At 53.8% G+C, this 21349-nt stretch overlaps 6 protein-coding genes across 6 annotated transcripts; 3 read left to right on the top strand and 3 right to left on the bottom strand.

Moving 5' to 3' along the window:
- Positions 1-557: 557 nt before the first annotated feature.
- NECHADRAFT_36267 (uncharacterized protein) lies at positions 558-853 on the bottom strand (the record flags this gene model as incomplete). Its single annotated transcript, XM_003052564.1, has 2 exons — positions 558-730; positions 787-853. Coding segments are annotated over 2 exons (240 nt in total), but the record flags the coding sequence as incomplete, so codon positions are not given.
- Positions 854-7988: 7135 nt separating this feature from the next.
- Positions 7989-9894, top strand: NECHADRAFT_77788 (uncharacterized protein; the record flags this gene model as incomplete). Its single annotated transcript, XM_003053074.1, has 2 exons — positions 7989-9727; positions 9774-9894. 2 exons carry the CDS (start codon positions 7989-7991, stop codon positions 9892-9894), a joined length of 1860 nt encoding a protein of 619 aa, XP_003053120.1.
- Positions 9895-10137: 243 nt separating this feature from the next.
- Positions 10138-12307, bottom strand: NECHADRAFT_36849 (uncharacterized protein; the record flags this gene model as incomplete). Its single annotated transcript, XM_003052563.1, has 2 exons — positions 10138-12021; positions 12071-12307. 2 exons carry the CDS (start codon positions 12305-12307, stop codon positions 10138-10140), a joined length of 2121 nt encoding a protein of 706 aa, XP_003052609.1.
- Positions 12308-13144: 837 nt separating this feature from the next.
- Positions 13145-14722, top strand: NECHADRAFT_35261 (uncharacterized protein; the record flags this gene model as incomplete). The annotated part of the gene is made up of 1 exon (XM_003053073.1): positions 13145-14722. The coding sequence occupies one exon, from the start codon at positions 13145-13147 to the stop codon at positions 14720-14722; it is 1578 nt and encodes a 525-aa protein (XP_003053119.1).
- A 492-nt stretch (positions 14723-15214) lies between these two features.
- On the bottom strand, positions 15215-17198 carry NECHADRAFT_35855 (uncharacterized protein; the record flags this gene model as incomplete). The annotated part of the gene is made up of 4 exons (XM_003052562.1): positions 15215-15338; positions 15391-15510; positions 15566-15594; positions 15660-17198. Coding segments are annotated over 4 exons (1812 nt in total), but the record flags the coding sequence as incomplete, so codon positions are not given.
- A 1555-nt stretch (positions 17199-18753) lies between these two features.
- NECHADRAFT_35627 (uncharacterized protein) lies at positions 18754-20397 on the top strand (the record flags this gene model as incomplete). Its single annotated transcript, XM_003053072.1, has 2 exons — positions 18754-19223; positions 19275-20397. The coding sequence occupies 2 exons, from the start codon at positions 18754-18756 to the stop codon at positions 20395-20397; spliced, it is 1593 nt and encodes a 530-aa protein (XP_003053118.1).
- Between the last annotated feature and the right edge of the window lie 952 nt (positions 20398-21349).

Below are 21349 nucleotides of genomic sequence, written 5' to 3'. Positions count from 1 at the left end.
TGATGCCAAACAATCCTGTTTCCATGTCTGTTTGTCACCATGCTTCCTCAAACAATGCAAGCCCCAGTTCAAATTCCCGGTATCGCACAGTCGATTTTGCCTAACTCCTCGGAAACCTGCGTTCAGCAGGCCTCAAATTTCGAACCCTAAGCAACTAACCCTCCTGAGTAAAAGAAAACCAAATGCCGCCGACTAAATCCAACACGCCCATATCGCACCAAGTGCTGCAAGAAATGCCGTTGCATCGATGTACACCAGGCCATGTTCGAGCATCCATAAAATACAACTCGCAGCCGACGAGAAGACCCCCTCCTGGATCTGCCGGCTGCGTAGTACCCATCCCTTTTCGTTTTGCTTGGTTCCAGTTCCAAACTCCTGTTACATACTTCGCCAGAGCAGCAAACACGATTCAGCAAAACAATATCGCCAAAACCCAGACCCAAGCGCAAAAAGATAACTCCCCCAGTCGTGAATAGAGAAGAGCCCAACCATCCTGGTTTGTAGGTTGGATTGCTGCACAGTCGGTTGAGCTTGTGAGCAGTGCCCTCATCAAGTGTCTACCAGTTCCAGGATTGAGTGGGAGAATTGGTATTCGACCCAGTCAACCACTTGACAGCACACTCGGCGGCGTCCTCTCTTGCGTTGTTGAGGTTCTTGCCGTCATACCAGTACCGAGCATTAAGTGTCTTGCCGTGAACCGTGACCCTACTTGACCAAGCAGTACGACCGCCTTCAGATTCAAGTTAGTGACCATTAGTCGGGTTAAGTCAAATACAGGGAACTTACCTCGACGATCTGACACAATCTGGAAAACGGGGGGACGCAACTGAGCATCACGGCAGAAATCTAGAAGAGTTTAGTTCAGAAACCCCGTGAATTGGTGGTTGAGGGGAGGACATACGGTCGAGCTGGTCCTGCCAGGGGCCGGTGGGGTTGATGGGTTGAACTTCCATTGTTGCTGGGTAGAGAACGGAAAGGTAGACAGAAGAAGCCAAGCGGGAACCTTGGTTATTATGTCAAGGCCTTTGAAGGGTGGGAATTCAGGCGTGTGGATGCTGAGGTAGATAGCAAGATGCTAGCGGTAGAAATGGAAGGTCTCCGGTGCCGAGTGTTGGGGGATATAATTGAAGCTGCTGATTGAGTTTGAAGATTATAATGGGTGCGGGTGATGGGTTATATATCCAGTCGAGTTGAACTTGTTTGTAGCAACGTGTTTGGGAGACGCCGGGTGTGTGGGGTCCTAGGGATATGACAATGACGATAGAAACCCTGGTAGAGACAGCCAAGGTTTGGTAGCCAACTGGGCGTGGTATATCCGAGGAAGCCTCAAGGTAAGACGAAGGCAAGCAAATAGGGCGGGCCCAGGTTGTCGGGCGGATGATGTGGCAGAAGAGGATTAGATGCCGTCAAACGGGGAGGGGGCGAAGCGGTGATGTGGACTTGACGCAGACACGGAGATGTTTGTGTGAAGTTGCAAGACGGCTAGAAGTTTGAAAGGTCTAGCGGCAGACTGCATCCAGGTAACAGGAAACCCAATCAATCTGAGAAGTTTACGAGAAGAGGATAGGAGAGAAGGGGAAGAGAGAAGGGAGGACGAGGTGAAATAGGACAAGGAAATAGGAGAATGTGAGCCACAACCAAGTGAGCCCAAGTCTCGACGGAGGCGTGGGAGGGATTGACAAGCGAATCCTCACAGAAGGAACGAAGTTTCTGCTGGCAAGCAAACTACGGCACAAGCCTACGTCGGTATCGGTACGGCCTGCGGCCCTGCAACATGGTAAACGGGGGGGGGGGGGGGCTCCAGCTCAACATTGCTTTTTCTGCCCCTTGAGGAGAGAGAGTGGGATCTGGCGCATCGGGTTAAGCTCACCAGCAGGGAAGCAAATCGACTCGGGAGTGACAGACAAGAGAAGGGCGGGTGTGAGCCGAGTTGCTTGGACCTCAGCGTGGGCCGTGCCGGGGCCGGTCAATCCCTAGCAAGGCGGCAACGGGTACGGGGACGGGGACGGAGACGGGAGCGGGTGAGGAGAGGCGATGTGCTGTTTGTGTTTGCGCAAGGATTCGGACATGGCCATCATGATGAGGCTCGACACGACAAGGACAGGCGAGCGTTTGTGAATCTGCGATTGAGTCCAGGACAGGCAGCAAGAGGGCCACGGCGTGCAGGTGCAGCAGCAAGCAGAAGCAAATGCAGAGGGAAAACCATGGGGGGGCGTGTACTCCAAGCCATCCCCAAGGGCGTCTGTGGATGTTGCTCGTGGCCGTGGAGCACTACCAAGTACAAGCGTGCAAGGGGACGGTTGATGGATGGAACCTAGATCACGAGGGCACATGCGGCAACAGACCTGCTAGAGGTTTGATTTGGAAAAGGCTGGACGATTCTGGCACGCTGGTGCAGCTCCGTCAGATGCGAAAAAGCAATGCCGGGGAGATGGTGCTCGATGGTGGATGCCGAGCCCAACTCGATCCTAGCAAGGTTTGGGGGCTACCAGCACATGAGGAGTGGCAGTACTGTAATTGAGGAGAAAAGAGAGAAAAAAAAACAAAGTGAGGCTGACCACAAAAGAATGAATGAGAAGCAAAAAGGAGCATGGGCACGAGGAATGAGGACAACGTGGGAGATGAACGATTCGTAATGTCCAAGAGAGGCGCCCCTTGGCTGCGACTCGAGGTGAAAAGAGAAGACAAGACAGAAGAGACAACTGACGGATGGATGCCCATCTCCCAGTCCATTGTAGCGGGTTCTGGGCAATGATGTGCAGGATGATGATGTGTCGTGCTTCTGACGATGCGATGTCGTACACGAACATCGACTGCAGACGTCTGCAGGCACAGGATCAGGATTAGGATCAGTATCAGGTACGGCCGAGGGAGAAATGAGGTTATTCGTGAGGCGTAGCGCAGCAGCAGCCCTGGATTTCAGGTCGAGATTACCATGGCCACGTCAAGCGAGCAGCTGAGGCGATGCCAGCTCAGGGCAGGCATTGACCCCCATGGCATGGAGCCCTGACAAGACCAGGGAGCACTCGGTCCCGTCCAGTTAGCACATGGCCGATTAGCCCAAAAAGCCATGATAGAAACCCTTGCTCTCAAACATGAACAAATGGGAACAGGGGGGAAATCGCTTGAAGATGTGGAGAGACAGAGCAGCGCCGCACAGAGAAGAGAAGAGCAGACCTGACCGACAAGGAGGCGAGAACTTGCAAGGGACTCCCTGTCCTCGAGACACGATTGGCCCTGTCGTCTCTCTTTTCTTCTTCTGGTCTCTCCTCGAAGTTGTCTCCTCCGCTGCGCATTTCTGGGATTGGGGGATCGCAAAATTTGGTGTCGTTTTTCTTTTTGATGTGGAGTCGACAAGATCATCTCGACTAGGATTTGGCGGCGAATCCCAGAAGACCATCCACTCACGAATGCCGGGAAGGAGCCCGGATCTGTGCGTGTGGGGGAGAGGGGAGAGCTCAGCGTGCACCGACCACCCGCTATCATGGGTTGGAAGGTGCTGGCTGGCTGGGTGCCTGCCCTGTTGCTACGTACTGTAACCCTCGCTGCTTGCCCTGAGCTGCCCTGGGCTAAGCCATTCAGGCGCTAAGGCAGGCCTGGCGATGACCGGCCTCTTCTTCTGATTAACTAACCTCCACCAGCTCCATGCTGTCGGCTTCAGACAAAGCAAAGCATCCTCAACACCTCGAATCTTCCCCAAGACTGGTAACAGGGTGGCGTTCCTAGGTGCGTCGCTACTGCTCCTGCTACTACCTAGGCCCGGGCCTTGAGCGTTCTGTCGATACCAAGATCCTGCGCTGCAGCCAACATCGGACCCAGAGGTGATGGGACGGATGCTGGGGTTTAGGAACCAGGGGTTAAACTCGGGAGTCCCAACCAACTAAATGTCGACCTCGCCAGTATCAACAATGGGCGTGAATGGGGGAGCGGACCCCGGCCAGGCCTCGGTATGATGAAGAGCTATGCGCGGTAGTTCAGGTGAGCTAGCCAGCCCTCGATGTCAAATACCCAGAGTTGCTGACTTGTGTTAAGCGCGTTTTGCGACTGATAATACGACCCTGACAGAATGATACCTTACGCAATCCCGTACCCATATCGCCGATGACCTCCAGGGTCCGCCTTACACGGAGCATGCTTTCACCAAGTCTGGTTGCCGAATAGAGTGGATCTGGACCTCAACTTGGGGACTTCTTGAACAGGGCTGGCTGGCCTGAATCTGCATTGAATCTGCTGGCGTCTGTCATGTACGGAGGCCTTGCCGCGGCAATCCGTTAGGCTGGACTGGGCCCAATACACCGCATGCCCCGGCTCGTGGTCGCTATTATCGCCGATGCTGGGCTCGTTGCTTTTTCCCGGCCGGCGTCGAGATTTTTTTTTTTTTCTCTTCCCCTTCTGTCCTCGCTCTTCTCTCGTTCGCTCTCCCGGCTGGTTGTTCAGGTCTGCCGGTCTGGCCTGCCGATCAATGACCAAGATCCCGGCTCGACACACATGTCCAGTTTGACTGAGAGCGTCACAGGCGCTTGATCCGCCGCTGTCAGAGCAAGCAACGTTGATCTTGCTTGCATCCAAGTCTGACATGACATAGTATTTGCATCCAATGTCCCAGTGTGTCGGGAGATGCCAGAGAGACCCGCAGCACCAAGGCACCGCCCAAGTCAATAACTGCCGAACCCACTACTTCCGCCTGCTCGGGATGCTGGGCCTCTTCCAGGTTTGGGGTCGAAGACAGGTCGGGCCCCTGCATGTGGCAGCCTGCTAGTCCTGTGCGTGCGGGTTGAAAAGTAGAGGCATGCTTGGCCGAAGGATGTCAGACGAATATATTGACTACAGATGCGGGCGTCTCTTGCACGCCGAGGTAAAAGCTGCTTGGCTGAGCCATGCACACAGTCTCGGTTTGCTCGGCACATCACAGCATCAGTCGGTTCCCACGAGCAAACTGGCAAGCATCGTCCGTCATCGCATCGAGCGTGCGTGAATGCACCTTCTTCAGACTGAAAAGTTCATGCCATCCTTGGCCGCCTTGGATATGCAAGCCGACGAGTTGTTACTATACACACCACGATAGCCTTCTTTTCTCATCCTCTTGTCTCCCGGACGTGAAAACAAGGCCAAAACGCTTCTGGAAACCGACAGATTGGTTATCAATCAACAGGACGAGCCGACCCGATTCAGGGTTACAGTTACATTACCCCATGCCCGCTTGGGCTTAGAATCAAACTCCAAGGCGAGCCATCGTCAGCCTTGGGCCCTGACCGGTCCGTCAACTCCCACCGAGACGAGACGACGTGGGAAGAGACCGGCCAAGGAGCTTCGTCATATTTCACCGTGGACGTCTCAGTGCAGGTTGGATCAGGGCATTCCGATCCACCGTGGACGCGCGCCAGATCAGCCATGCAGGACAAGGGATGCTTGATGGAAACCCCAAGCATCGCTGTCCATGCCCTGGCCAAACAGCAACTCCTTGGGTCGTGCTGCTCCCGCAGAAGGGGTCGAGATGATGAGACCAAGTTTCCCAATGTGACCGCTAGAGATTGGCCGCACCTATCACGGGCTTTCTTTTTCTGGAACTCAATTTATAGCCCCCAAGACAATTCATCCGCCACTTAACCGTTTGCTCAGCTGGCCTCGTGGACCTCCGAGACAGGCCCAGCCTTTTTTCACCGGTCTGGAGAATGGCGTAGATCCCCACGTCAGGCCTTGCATCGTGACCCTCCGATTCTTCGCCCTCCTTGCGTACCGTACCCTGCGCCTCGCCTTTTTCGACCACGACACGAGGGTTGGTAAAGAGGTGTGACATGGCGAGACCGTTGAGCGGCTAGTTTCCCCTGCGGTCGCCCGTCCTCGTCCACCTGGTGTTTGTAACTGCCGCTTTCTAGACCGAGTCTGAGGATTGTTGGAGCCGTTTGGTTGGGTTGGCAAAGCTGACACCTATCTCCGACAACTGTATCCGTATCGCTTCCCAACTCCTTGCTTCAGACACAAGCGCACACACACGCCCACACACCCACTCGTGGGAGAAGCAAGGTGTAAGTTAAGTCTACACCTTCAGTGCCCGATGGCGGCACCGGAGGGAGGTCATCGGCCATGACGGCATGCGGGATTTCAAATTGATGAGCAAATCAGTTTGTGTTCGAGCCGAGACACCTGCTTTGCAACCCTCCGACACGGCGCTTGCAACGTTGACGCGCGGGAGCGTCCGGATTAACAAACAACACCCCAAACCGGGTCCAACCAGAACAGTTCCGATGTTTCATCGAATCGCTCGGCAAAGATCCATCCATCTATGGATAGATGCGAGAAGGGCAAATTTTTTCTCTGCCGGAGGAGCAACAGCAGGAACGCAAGCAATCACGCAGCACATCACAGTACATCACATCACACAGCAGCACAGCCCATCCGGCGGTGAATAATGCTATCTTGAGTCTCCCGCTGCATGGAGTCGATGGATGCCGGGTAACACCGGTGCCGGCGTCCGTGACCCTTTTCCTTCTGACTCGGTCGTGGGCAATGCCTCCATAGCATTGCCGCAGCAGCAGCAAAAGGAATTGTTTTCAAGGGGCGGTCAACCAATATAGATGCGAAAGTGAGGCTTATGCGATCCTGGAGACGCAGCAAGGAAGAGAAGGCCTCTTGACGCGGCCGGCGATGCAACTAGAATGTCCGAGTCCCGCAATTACGATCCTCAATGCGAGATTCACAGTTTTAGGTACAGGTTCACCCCAGTTGCAGACTTGAGCAGATGCCAATAGCCTATTCTTCCGAAGACTTTTCTTTGGTTTTTTTCTTTTTCAAAAAATAAACATCGTGCAGTCCACGGGGTGTTTTTTTCTGGGGCGCGCTTCGACATCTGCGAGGATACATACGCGGATATAGACGCAGGATGCAGGTGAGCAATACTTTGACTACATAGTAACCTATAGCTCCAATGTGGGTTTCAATATGCTTCATGTTTGTTTGTGCATTCTACAGGTCATTAATTATGTTACTGATTAGTTCAATAGCACTACGGTATTATGATCTATCCAAATTAATCAGAATCCGGAATTCGGATGTCTGCTCCGGCAGCCTTTTGCCCGCCCCAACATCGGTTGTCTCTGTTGGTGTTGATGACTGGTCTCAACATCCGAAACACAACAAGCCCATCTCTTCTTCCCATGAGATCGGCTGCCTAGTGGAATGAATCAGCCAATATCCTAGTCCGATGACAACACCTCACGATCATGGTTCCATGAGTTTCGGGAGTCGCCCCATGTCCTCGGCCCGACAACCAAACCCCGCCTAGAACCTGGATGCCAGTCAAGAGTCTTCGATACTACGTCCTACACCGAGTATCGTGATGTTTGTTCCGCATGACATTAGCCGACTACTACCAGGCAGGGAGACGGACAGCTTGCTTGAATCCCTTTGAATTCGAAGCCAATTCGAAGAGAAATTCCCAAACCTCGTCTCTCGGGTCTCTCGGTAGCTGCTCCAAGGGTTGAAAGAAAGCAACAGACTAGTTTAGCAAGGTTGTCACCTTGACTAGTCTCCTGTAAGTGGCTGCTATGACGAGAGCAACATTGTAGATGCCATGTTTGCCAAGAATAATCTCCCCGAGAATACGTCACGGCAGCTCAACACCACAACGGCCATACCATGTCTTCGGTAGGAACTATGCCGATCTCCCCACACGACTCCCCACAACTCCGGGTTTCTGGACGACTTTGGCGAAGGTTAATTGAAAAGTTAACCTAGCGTGAAGGGTCCGGCTGCTCAGGTGCCCGTCCATCGCCGTAGTATCGCCGGACACGCCATGAAAAGTTGGGGAGGGCATCTCGAGACTGGGGACCGATGTTACCCTGAAGAGTTTCCCCTCATCAAGCTCTCGTGTTCTCGCTCGCTTCTGCGAGTACGTGGGTCGCCATGGATGGCATATATAGTCAATGGCTTCTCTCTGAGGATCATTGTCTCTCATCGCTTCAATGGCGCATTGAACGACCTATCCAACAATGAAGCCTACACTTCTTTTGACTGCTGGCTCCTTGGCCTGGGCAAAACCGTCCGGCTACAAGATCGACTACAACCGCGCACCCCCAAACTTGTCGACACTCGCCAACTACAGTCTGTTTGAGACATGGCGTCCTCGAGCGCATGTGCTCCCTCCCTTCGGACAGATCGGAGACCCTTGCATGCACTACACCGACCCAAAGACGGGACTCTTCCACGTTGGCTGGCTTCACCTTGGTGCCGCAGGCGCCACGACGGATGATCTGGTGACGTATCATGATCTTAATCCCGATGGGGCTCCCTTCATTCGTGCGGGCGGCACAAATGACCCCATTGCTGTCTTTGATGGGTCGGTTATCCCCAGCGGCATTGACGGTAAACCAACGCTTCTTTACACGTCGGTCTCCTACCTACCTATCCAATGGACCATCAACTACACCCGGGGCAGTGAGACACAGTCACTGGCCGTCTCAAAGGACGGTGGCCGAAACTTCACAAAGTTGCACCAAGGTCCGGTGATTCCGTCACCTCCCTTTGCTCTTAATGTGACGGGCTTCCGAGACCCCTACGTCTTCCAGAACTCTCGCCTCGACTCGCTCCTGGACAGCAAGCCTGGAACCTGGTACAACGTCATCTCTGGCGGTGTGCACGGAAAGGGCCCAAGCGTGTTCCTCTACCGCCAGCATGACCCAGAGTTCCAGTACTGGGACTACCTGGGCGAGTGGTGGCATGAGAAGGCCAATTCCACCTGGGGTGAGGGACTCTGGGCTGGAAGATACGGCTTCAACTTTGAGGTCGCCAACATTTTCAGCTTGGATGAGGAAGGATACAACTCCAAGGGCGAGGTCTTTGCTACCCTTGGTGCCGAGTGGTCTCTCGACCCAATCGTACCCGAGGTGTCGGACTTTCGGGAGATGCTCTGGGCAGCAGGCAACGTCTCGGTTGAGGATGGAGATGTCAAGTTTTCCCCCACGATGGTAGGAAAACTGGACTGGGGTCATTCTGCCTATGCCGCTGCTGGCAAGGTTCTGCCATCATCTTCGAAAGCTTCATCCAAGAGCGGTGCACCGGATAGGTTCATCAGCTACCTGTGGTTGACTGGTGATTATTATGGTACACTCAAGCAGTTTCCAACTTCGCAGCAGAATTGGACCGGTTCCCTTCTCCTGCCGAGAGAGTTGACTGTTGGAAAGATTAGCAACGTGGTCGATAACGAGCTCGCACGGGAGAAGGGTTCATGGCGCGTGGCTAAGAACGAGTCGGGAGTTGTGGAACTTGACACGCTGAAGCAGGTCATCGCTCGCGAAGCGCTGTCCAAGCTGACCAAGAAGAAGTCTTTCACTGAGGAAGGCCGAACCATTAGCAAGTCTGGATCAACGGCCTTTAAGCGACATCCCAAGTCCAAGTTCTATGTTCTCAAGACCTCCATCTCGTTCCCAAGCTCGGCTCGCAACTCGGATCTCAAGGCAGGCTTCCAGATTTTGGCTTCGGAACACGAGTCCACCAACATCTACTACCAGTTCTCAAACGAGACTGTTCTCATTGACCGTAACAAGACCAGCGCTGCGGCACGCACTACTAGCGACATTGACTCGCGAAACGAAGCAGGACGGCTGCGATTGTTTGATGTTGTCGAAAAGGGCAAGGACCAGATAGAGACTCTGGACCTCACTATTGTCGTAGACAATTCTATTGTGGAGGTTCATGCCAATGACCGGTTTTCGTTGAGCACCTGGGCTCGGTAGGTTTGACGAAATGTTTAACAGAAGTGATGCTAACATTGATAGTTCCTGGTACGCTGATTCGACTGAAATCCGTTTCTTCCATGACGGAGAGGGCGAAGTTACGTTTGGCGATGTCTCTATCTATGAGGGGCTCTTTGATGCTTGGCCTGAGAGGAAGCGGTAGGCGACGATGAGGTATATGCGGCATCAGTATAATGACAAAGTAACTAGGAGCTACCATACAAATTACATGGGAGCTCCAGGTACATAAAAAATAAATCTCTAGGATTCTATATATTCAGATCCAGTATATCGCTACAAGTCCTTGGGTTTCGTTCTTAGAAGAGGCATTCTAGACTCTCTCCTTCATTCCATGTCATAACCCGTCAAGCAAACAACTCCTTATTACGCCAATGCAGATACAACCTTAACCCCAGACATCCTCGAGCCACTTGCTGCCCTTCTTGGCAGACTCAGCCCAGCTCCGGGCCTCGGCGTCGGTCCAGCTGTTCTGCTGCTTCATCGACTCCTCAACCACGTTGCCCACCTCGCGAGCCATCGACGCCCTGCCGCAGATGTACATGTTGGCGCCGCCCTGGAGCAGCTCACATACATCCTTCTTCATCTCGCCGACCTTGTCCTGTACGTAGGACTTGGAGTGGCTGTTAGACCTCGAGAAAGCGGGGACGATTTCAAGGAGGCCGTCCAGCTCCTTGGCTACTGAGGCGAGCTCCTCGCGATAGAGGTAGTCCTGGTCCGGGGAGCGGCAGCCAAAGAAGAGGATCATGCGACCAATGGGCTTTCCAACGGCCTTGAGACGAGCACGCTCGAGGATGAAGCCACGGAAGGGAGCCATGCCGGTGCCGGCACCAATCATGACGAGGGGGGTTGTCCCAAGGGTAGGGAGCTTGAAGTTTGAGCGACGAATGCAAGCAAAGACCTTGTGGCCCTTGAGGGTATCGCCAGGGCCCGAGAGAGCGTAGGTGGGGGCGTCGGGGCCAACTTCTGGCTGGGCAGCGTCGCCGTTGAGAGAGTTTCCGAGGGCATAAAGGTAGTTTGTGGTAACGCCACGGATGGCCTTGGTTGCGTCGGCTTGGAGGGGGGAGTTGTCGACGCCGACGGTGATGGCGACCTTGCGGGCGGAGACGGCGCTGGATGAAGAGATGGAGTAGTATCGGGGCTGGATTGTAGGAAGAGTCTCCACGACGTAGGTCAGGGGGAGGTTGGTCCAGACAGCACCAGGAGCAGCCAGTGCCAGGAGACGGCCTAGAGTGATGTGGTTCTTGCCAATGAACTCGGCATAGGCTTTCTTGTCCTTTCCAAGGGTTGCCAGAACGTTGGCAACCTCTGGCGAAGGGGCGAAGCGAGCGAGGGCACCGACAGTCTCACGAGAGACAGGGGCAGACACTTCGAGGTAGTGACGGAAGACAGCTAGCAACGAGGTAGGACTGGGGATCTTGATGGACTCGCCCTCCTCCAGGGCTCGGATGAGAAGAGGCGTCTCGGCTCGCTGCTCAAGTCCCAGTGCCTTGAGAAGGAGCTGCACCTCGTGATCAGGGTTGATGGGATACACAGCGAGGTGGTCTCCAGTTCGGTAGCGGAGCTCAGCCTGGTCACTGAGGTCCAGCTCCATGTGGATACAGTTCCTGCCGGGGGACGTGTAGAGCTCACGCGACTCCTGCACTGTTAGGGGTCTAATGGGCGAGTACTGCTTGACGATCTTGGCAGGGCCGCTGCGGTTCTGGACGGGCTCGCCAAGGTTGAGGTCCATGATGTCGAGGGACTCGTCCTCGACGATCTTGATGCTGGGCTCGTAGGGGATGTCTCGCTCCTCGTAGCCGAGCTTCTCCTGGAAGTGCGTGTAGAGATCATCCTTCCACGAGAGGAAATCTTCTTCGGTGCCGCCTTGGGCGTCGTTGGCCTTGCCCACGGGCATTAAACGCTGAGCGCCGGCCTTGTCAAGGGCCTCAGCCACGACATCGATGACACGGTTGTAGTAGCGGTAGCTGCTGTTTCCCAGACCAAATGCCATGTAACGGAGGTTGGGAAGCTTGATATCAAAAGGTCGCTTGTTGAGCCAGTCCCAGAGAGCGGCGGTGTTGTCGCTGGGGTCTCCCTCGCCATAGGTGGAGATAATGAAGATGGCGAGCTTGCTCTGGGGGAGGTTGGCAATGGAGTCTGGATCGTAGTCGCAAAGGTCGGCGCAGAGGGTCTGGAGGCCGAAGCGAAGGTGACACTCCTTGGAGAGTCTGTTGGCAAACATTTCTGCTGTGCCGGACTGTGAACCCCAGAAGATGACGACATCCTTGCCCTGCCGAGGTGTTAGAGTTGGTGGTTTAAGGGACATGGGGTAGACGTACACTCTCTTCCATCTTCTTGGCAATATCACGGGTCGCCTTGGGTCTTGATGCTGCACCATCCTTGGACCCCATGCGTTCGTACCAGATGTAATCGTACGGGTCTGGTCTGTCCCATGCGATGCCACGGAGGAGATAGGCGGCCGATGCCACGCCGACTGCAGTCAGTGCAGCAATGTCGGCGACAGTCTGGGGTGGCCCCAGTTGGGACAGGGCATTTGCAGGAAAGACAGTAGACATGATTGAAAGAGTTCAATTGCCCTTGAGTTGAATGAGTCTATCTTGTGCTGAAGAGAATTGAATCGAGAAGAGGAGACTGGATATTCATATCCCAAGACGATGCCCCACGATGTCGCCTCTCTCCAAAGATGGAGAAAAAATCCGGGGGTTCTCTCATGACGGAAAATGGGTCCTTCAAAGTGTCAAAAATAACATCTCGAGTTTCTCTGAAAGTAACAACGACGTTGGGGTTGATGGAGGGTGGGATTGGCCGGAACTTTTTGCCCTCTTGGTCCTTCTCGGATTCCCTCGTCGCCACTAGAGACCGTCTCAAAAGGGAAACTTCCTTATCGGGAAGCCATCTCCTTCGCCGGGCGAAAGCGAAGCGTGAACTAACATGCGGGAAATCTAGATGGAGTCTAGATCTGTGGGGTTTAACGCGGGGAAGAACGACATTGCTGACGACATGAGAGGCTCGCAAGTGCCGTCTGGCCCCTCTTGTCCACCATCGCTTTGGTATCCGAGACGTGGTGGCCAACTAACACGGAGAATGGCCGAGTGAGAGGGCTGGAGTTGAAGGCATACAAATGGTCCAGACTTTGCTCCGCCAACTTTCCTAAACTAGCGATTACTTTTTTAAAGATTGCTTTCTGAAGATAGTTATGGCAAGTGAGCGATGTTGTCTCGTTTCTTTCTCCTTCTCCCCCACCAAGTCCTTTCGGACTCGCCTCATTATGCAAAGACCCAGCGATTGAACGAACGGAAGAGATGGAAGATGGAGAGTATCACACTGGGATATAATTCAGGCCTCTTGGCCAGAATTTGCAATCTCTGCCATAATCTCCCACAACCGCCATCATGTACGCAGAAGCAGTGGTCATCTTCACAGCCGCCTCCCTAATCACCTACTTCATCCTCTACCCCGTCATCGAGTACCTCCGCGATGCAAAAGGTCTCAGACGATATCCCAAATTCCACCCGCTGGCGGGTATCTCCAACCTCCCGTTTGTACGCGAGGCCGCCCGTGGGTTCCGGTCCAAGACTCTGTACGAGATGCACAAGGAGCACCCCGTGATCCGCACGGGACCCAACTCTCTCTCGTACGGTTCTGTCCAAGCCATCAAGGACATCTACGGCCACGGAACAAAGTGTCTCAAGGGAGAGTTTTACGAGACTCTTGCTGGTTCACACTTTCACCTCGCCGATGTGGTTGACAAGGCCGACCACGCCCGCAAGCGACGAGCCCTGTCTGCGGCATATGCTCTCAAGAACCTCGAGAATTGGGAGTTCAAGGTCGCCGACAAGACGGAGCGCTTCATCCGTGCTGCGGATGCTGCGTGTACGCTGCCTCTCAAGAAGGGCTTTGTCCGACCGGACCCTACGGACCTAACGTTTGACTACCGCGCTTTCACCAACTTTTTCACACTCGATGCCATTGCGGATATTGGTCTTAGCGAACGACTAGGCTTCCTTGACCAAGGTCACGACCTTGTCAAGGCTGAACGTATGGACGGGACCATTCACGAGGTCAACTACCGCGAGTGTCTCCATTCAACAGCTCGCGCCCAGTCTATTCTCGCCTGGACAGAAGGGTGGTACAACTTCAACGTCGAACTGTCGAAATGGATCTCGGTAGACTTTCGCAAGTGGTGGCACCTCAACGAGGGCTGGAACGACATCGTGTACCATCGAGCCACACAACGTCTTGAGCGATATAAGAAGGGTGAGAGACTGCCCGATTTCTTCCAGGCTCTCATGGATCACAGCGATGCCAACCCTCCTGGTCTCGAGTGGGGAGAGATTGTTGCCGAGGTGTCCATCATGATGAATGCTGGCTCTGACACGACAGCAATTGCCATGAACAATGTCATGTACTGGCTGCTCAAGAACCCGTCCTGCATGGCCAAGCTTCGTGAAGAAGTCGACTCTGTCCTCGAGCCGGATGAAATCGTCGCTCCCTACGACAAAGTCAAGCATCTTCCCTACCTTCGAGCCTGCCTCGACGAGTCCCTCCGCATCACGCCTCCTACGACCTTTGGCCTTCCTCGCCGCACACCCCCTGAAGGCTGGAACATTCTCGGCGACTTCATCCCCAGCGATACAACCGTCTCCATCTCAGCATACGTCACACACCGCGACCCCAGCATCTTCCCCGAACCCGAGTCCTACGTACCTGAGCGCTGGCTCGGCGAACAGGGAAAGGACCTCCAGCCGTACTTTATCGCCTTTAGCGCTGGCGCTCGCGGCTGTATCGGTCGCAACATCAGCTACCTAGAACAGACGGTGTTGCTGGCGAGCGTCGTACACCGATACGAGTGGGCGCTGCCGTACCCGGAGTGGGAGCCTGAGAGGAGGGAGGCCATGAACCTGTCGCCTGGGCCGATGCCGCTCAAGGTTTGGCGCCGGGAGTTGGAGGTGGAGGAAAAGCAAGGATAGAATGTCATATGATTTGATAGAGATGGCGTAAATCGAAGCCTTTATGTTGGGTCACGTCAATTGTCGAGATACTGGCCGTACCGAGTTGCCTTGGTGCGCTCACAGGAAGCTGGTAATGGAGATGCGACTCGTCAATTCTGGTAAATGTAACAATCTGATATTCAGGTTTGACATCCAATCACGTCTTAAGCTGCATAACGTCAGTAACAAGTGGTCGTCATCCGGTGCTCCATAAATAGGGGTCGGTGATAATGCCGATGCAGGAAACCCCAATTACAGAACACAATGCACAGTCAAAGCGGATCTTAGGTATCATGAGAGCACCCATTAAACCCAATCAATTCAAGGAATCTGCCCACGCCTTCAATGCCGCTCCCTCATGGTAACCAGTTGCGCCTCCTCAGCCCTCAACACCAGACTATGCCGCCCAAGTATCGTGACATTCAAAGAGAACTCAGATATTGCCAGAAACATTCATAATCTTCATGACCATTAAACCAGCTGCATGCTGTTGCTATTCAGCATCCCCGCAATCGGCATCCCAGCGATAGGCATCTCGGTGTTTATGATTGCTGGTGATTCCGTCCAGCCCCAGGCTTCCTTCAAATACTGTTGCCTATACAAACATCAGCAACCTCATCGTCTTTGGCCGTGACAGTAGACCTTACGCAGATCCAGTCGGCCAGCCAGTCTGCACATCCATCTTCTGTAAAACTCGATAGAGAGCTTCTTGCTCTTGCGGGTCTGTGAACCGGTCACCAGCCATAGTAATAGCCAGGCTCACATATCTGCAGACAAGTTGTCAGCTGATTATTCAACTCGGAGCGTTCGTTGGGGACATACGCATATACGGTAGCGTTTCGCTGATTTGACTGTAGTTATTGAGAGTCAGCATTAGCAGCAGCACGTTTTGATTTTCAAGTCAACATGACCGTACCTCGGCAATTCCACAGACCATCTTGACCGTCTTCTTAATGTCTTCGTTAATCTTTTTGACCGCCTTGGCCTGTCCAGGTCCGAGCTTGGGGATTTTCGGGTTATGGGCTGCGAGTAGAATCTGCATCAAGAGGAAGTGAAACACTCCAGTAATTACAGCATCATTGAAATAGACGGCCTGAGGAAACATGCCATTTCCATCCTCGTTGACGTACATGGGGTGGAAGAACCATGGCCTCTCTGCCCACCATCGCTCTTGGCCTTCCTGAAGTCTCTCCCACGCAGACACGCTCTGCTCCTCGGAACCATAGCAGTAGCGGAGGCAGGCGGCGCACTGGAGAATGGTAAGGTTTGCAAAGGCGCAGCAAGAGTCGTCGTTTTGCACAAGGCGCGTGATGTCCTGCAGAGCAAAGTTTGGATGCACCGGACGAGCCTGCATAAAGGCCATGTGAATTTCTTGTCGAAGGGCCACCCAGAAAGCTGCGCGACGGAGGCCAGTGAAATCAAGCACCTTTTCCTGAGCTGCGACAAAGACTCGAGTACCCACGAGATGTGACTCACCTGCCATGTCTGCAGATGTAAGGGGAACGTCCATCTCTTCCATATAACGGAGAATGACAATGGCAGTCAGGAGGTTTTCGTCCATGACCGCAGCCGAGCTAGACAAGGCGGGGATCAGGGCGTCAAGGCAGTTCTGATGATACCGATCACCAACCAGCCCGTCGAAACCGGCGATTCTGGATAATCGCTTGGCCGAAGCAGCCAGGACTGCGTTCATCAGGGGTGGGCATGTGACGGCTCGACGAGGAACAATGGTGGCAAAATGCCGTTCGTTATCGCAAAGGTCGAAGAGAGGTGCCAGAACGTGGATAAAGTTTTGGAATAGCATTGCCTCTTGCGGATCTTCCAGAGGCCATCTTGGGCTGTTGAGGTAAATGCCAGAGATGGCCTCAGTGACATGATCTTCAAGGGCCGAGAGGTCCTGGCCGGAGTTGTCCAGCCCTGTGCCAACATGGGGGCTCCCAACACTGAGAGCAATGTCGTTGATGACGGGAGACTCGATAATAGGGGATCCCGAGTACCTCGTAAAAGGGCCTGCGTCGGCGGCGCACTGAGAACTCTGGCTAGGTGACTGGGCATCACTAGGATCAGAGCGAGGAGGATTCCTCCATGGACCAGCTGATGAAGAACTCAAGGCTCGCTTCTTTGAGGGGCGTTCGTTGTCTCTGGTATGAGGCGATGCCTCAAAGGTTGGCCTTGAGTTCGGCCTCTCCGGCTCGGATGACTGTCTGGACTCTCTGGATAGGAGACGTTGTAGAGGAGCAGCAGGCGGTGAAGAGTGATGGCTGATGGTTTCGACGTCGGGCCCGATATTGAAGTTTTCCAGAGTATCAAAGTTCCCAGAGCTCGAGTCGTGGATGTTGATGATGTCTGGAGTCTCATCGACAAAGCTCAGAGCCCGATTCGTCTTGACCCATGGTTGATCCTGGGAAAAGTTGTACTCGCGCTTCGCAGCCTCGAGTGTCTTTCCAGACCGAATACTTACAGAGGGATCAGCATGAGGGGGAGGGTCTAGTTAGTGAGTGACAAACCTAGGATTCAGGCCATGACGAAACCTCACGCTATAACCGCGGATGCACTCAGAGTCGCTCTTTCGACAGTTGGCACACGAAGGCTTGTCATTGTCGCCTGTATAACACAGGCATCAGAAACAGAACAGACAGTGTATGGCCATCATGACATGGTCTGGAAAATCAAAGCCTTCCCAGTGAGTGCTTACACTTGAGGTGTCTGTGGCAAGGAACACGACGTCAGACCACAATACCTAGGAACAAGCATGATAGAGGGCGTCCAACGGAGGACATTGCCTGGCTGAGACTCACCTTTGCTTGCAAACCTTGAAACGGCAACATCAGCACACTGTACTGTAGCGAGGTTGAACAAGTGGTGGGTCACTCACTGTACAGGGGTTGAGCGGCCTGGTGGTGGTTGTGCTGGTGGTCGGTGGTTGATTCTCCTGCATGGCTCATGAGGAAACCAGGGCCCAGATGCCGTATCCTCGTATGCAAGGATACCGCAAGGGACAAAATAGAAGGCGTTGACTCGAGTGAAGGGGGCGGTCGATGATGGAGATGAAAGTGGAAGATGAAGGAAATGGCCCCAAGATGGCCAAAAGGGCAATTACCCCTTTTACATCAAACAGGCAAGTCTGCCCAGGACACCCCGCACGCGCTGGAACCCACTAAGAAAAACCCCTAAGCCTTGGGGGGTTGGTCCTCCGCCACAGGGAAGCGAGCCACCACGCGATAGCGCATGGAAGAAGCGAATTAGAAGCTCGATAGATGGTTTTAGCCCTGAACCTTGGGGGTTCGGCGTCTCCACTGGCTCGCCCCTCTTCCCCATGGGGGTTTTGGTGGAGTTTTTTTTTTCGCTTGGGGATCGAGTCACTCCACGATGGAAATGAAACCATCACCAGGACATGGACTTCCCCCATACTCTCCCGCCCGTGGGGAATGCACCTGTTAGTGTCCGTCTGGGGAAAGGCTTGGATGAGATGCTTACCCTGACCCATGGCCTGGACTTCCCCGGACCAATCGCCGAGGTCCAAATGCCGTTATTGTCAAACGTATCCTATCACACCACGGGCCTTGATGCGAGTAATGAATCGTTTGGTCTGAGATTTGGCCCTAACTTCCCCTCAGAGGGAGCTGAGAAGGGCAATATCTCCTCGCATGTTTCTCGTTTCGCCATGTGGTCGGCATGCTCGCCGTGTAACTCACCCTCCATCTCGCCGACTACACACGTTAGCAGGATTTGGGGAAAGCCTCTCATCCTGGCCCTGTATTCCACCTTTGGCCAGGTTCATCAAGTTGTTAGCTCTGGAGGAGGGACGTGCTTCACCTGGAGTAGCATATAAGAAAGCCGTGGGATCGTCGTCTTGGACAACTTCTCATCTCGAACGGCATCCACCCACTTTCTTCACTCTTCTGAGTCTTCTCCACCAGTTCACGCAGCTGCAGCTGGTATTCTTGGCTATTTCTCCCCCTTCTTCTTGAACTCTTTTTACTCTTCTGTCAACTCCTTTGGCATCCATCATGGCAAAGGCAGATCACAAGGAGGGTCTCCAGCACCTCGAGGATGCTGCCATTAACGGCTCCACCCAAGAGGTCAACCTGGATGAACTTGACTCGATCGAACAAACTAAGACGGGCAAGTTCTCGTGGCTCGTCAGCATCACAGCTGCCATTGGCGGCATGCTATTCGGTTACGACACTGGAATCATCTCAGCTGTGCTCGTCTACATCCATCAGGATCTCGGCAAGACTCTTACCTCGCAGGAGAAGGAGTTGATCACCTCAATCACTTCTGGCGGTGCCTTCATCGGCGCCATCTTTGCTGGTGCCACGGCCGACCGCTACGGTCGAAAGGTTGCCATCTATGTCGGTTGTGTGCTCTTTACCCTCGGTGCCATCATCCAGGCTGCGTCCTTTTCCGTCATCCAGATGACTGTCGGCCGCCTGGTCGTTGGCTTCGGTGTTGGATCCGCTGCCATGATTGTGCCCCTGTAAGTAACCACCCATTAGTCTCGAGCTGGCTGAGCGCTAACACGGACCAGATACATCGCAGAGGTGTCTCCCGCCAAGTATAGAGGACGTATGATTGGACTCGACAACATGTCTATTACCGGTGGACAGCTCGTCAGCTACGGCATCGGAGCTGGCTTTGCTTATGTCTCTGGCGGCTGGCGATACATGGTCGGAGGTGGTGCTATTCCTGCCATCGTCCTCGGCGCCCTGCTCCCCTTCTGCCCCGAGTCTCCTCGTCAGCTCATCTACCACGGAAAGTCTGAAGAAGCCGCCCAGGTTCTCCGCAGGATCTTCCCCAATGGTACTGAGGAGCAGATCCAGGACAAGGTCCGCCACATCACCTACCATGTCGACCAAGCCAAGGCTCTCAACGCTGGCAAGTCTGGCTGGTGGGTGTTCAAGCAGCTCTACGTCGTGCCCGCCAACTTCCGCGCCCTTGTCTCTGCGTGCGGTCTCATGGCCATCTCTCAGCTCAGCGGCTTCAACTCTCTCATGTACTACTCTCCTCTCCTGTTCTCCCTCGTCGGCTTCTCCAACCCCGTCGCTGTCGGTACCGTCATTGCTGGAACCAACTTCATCTTCACCTGGGTCAACCTCATGCTTGTCGATCGTGCAGGTCGCCGAAGGATCTTGCTTATCACTGTGCCCTTCATGGGTCTGGCCCTCGTCATTGCTGCCGTGTGCTTCAAGTACATTCCCATTAACCACGACCTATCTCTGGCTGCCGACGCTGAGATCGGTTGGCCTGCCATTGTTGTGCTCGTGAGCATGGTCGTCTTTGTGGGTTTCTACTCGTCCGGTATCGGAAACACGGCCTGGCTCTCGAGCGAGTTCTACCCCATGGAAGTCCGTGCCATGGGAACCATGATGCTCACCATGACCTGCTGGGGCTCCAATATCATTGTTGCTTCCACCTTTTTGACTCAGATGGAGAATACTACCCCCTCTGGTGCCTTCGGCTTCTACGCCGCCATTTGTATCCTGGGCTGGGTCTGCATCTACTTCTGCTACCCCGAGGTCAAGGGAATGACCCTTGAGGATATCCGAGAGATCTTCCAGCACGGATTCGGTGTTCAGCGAGCGAGGGAGATTCAGAAGGAGATGAAGTTGGCCCGAAAGGAAGAGGTTTCTGGTGAGATGGTCAAGGCCTGAGTGTGGCCGTGAGGGGTGGGGATTATATCTTCGCGAGGTGTCGATCTTGGATCTCGCGTACGACGAGCCTCTATGTAGAGTTTGGGGATAGTTCGCTTTTCTTTGAGAGCTAGAATGTGTAGAAGTTCGTGTTCAGATAAGACCTTTAAGCTATTAAATCCTGTTAGTTACAACCGTTGTCCCAACCGTGTGAGCTTCTCAAGCTTTTGTCAAGACCCTAACGGGGCCGACCACGTCACTTAGCTGCTTTGAGAGCATGAGCTGAAGAACACCGTGTCTCAATGGTGTATAGGGGGTGCCAACGTGTAAGGGGTACCACAGACATGGTGCCTCGTAGTTGGGTTCCAATTGGACCGTACCTGCTTCTCCCATGTTAATGACGACCGTTGGAGAACGTGTCATGAGCATCATGAGTTAGAATCTAGCACGTACTAGCCAGTTGGCACATCGTACGGGCACCCCGTAGTAAGAAGTCATGAGGCATGCTTGGAGACGGGTGTCGTGGAGCAGTGATAGGCAACTCGAACAGAACAAGAGAACAAGAGGTCAATACAGTTATTTCTCTCTGAATTAACCAGTATCCGTTTATCTATCAAGAGACTTAGCATCGCCAAACTTCACATCCGAGTCATCTGATGAACTACACTCGGGAACTTGATCTCAAACTTCGGCAACTTTTTCTCGAAGCGATCGACCCCAAGCCACGGACGACGAATCCGATTGACGAATTGGGCAGCTTCCTAGTCAAGAAAAATGCGGGGAAGACATCGGCCAGCCAATCCCGTTTCAAAGACTGGAGACGGTGAAGAACGAGCTTGTTGCAAGGATGGCGGTAGGATTTTCCCATGGCAAAGGGGTAACGTCATGATCCGAAGTCGCTCCCTCATGAGCAGCCCGGTCCTTCCTTCTAATCATGTCGGGGGTATTTTCATGGTTGCCGAGTCATGGAGGA

This window comes from Fusarium vanettenii (assembly GCF_000151355.1).
Source record: "Fusarium vanettenii 77-13-4 chromosome 3 genomic scaffold NECHAsca_2_chr3_3_0, whole genome shotgun sequence".
NCBI classification, from domain to species: Eukaryota; Fungi; Ascomycota; class Sordariomycetes; order Hypocreales; family Nectriaceae; genus Fusarium; species Fusarium vanettenii.
This window is presented reverse-complemented; position numbering and strand designations above follow the sequence as displayed.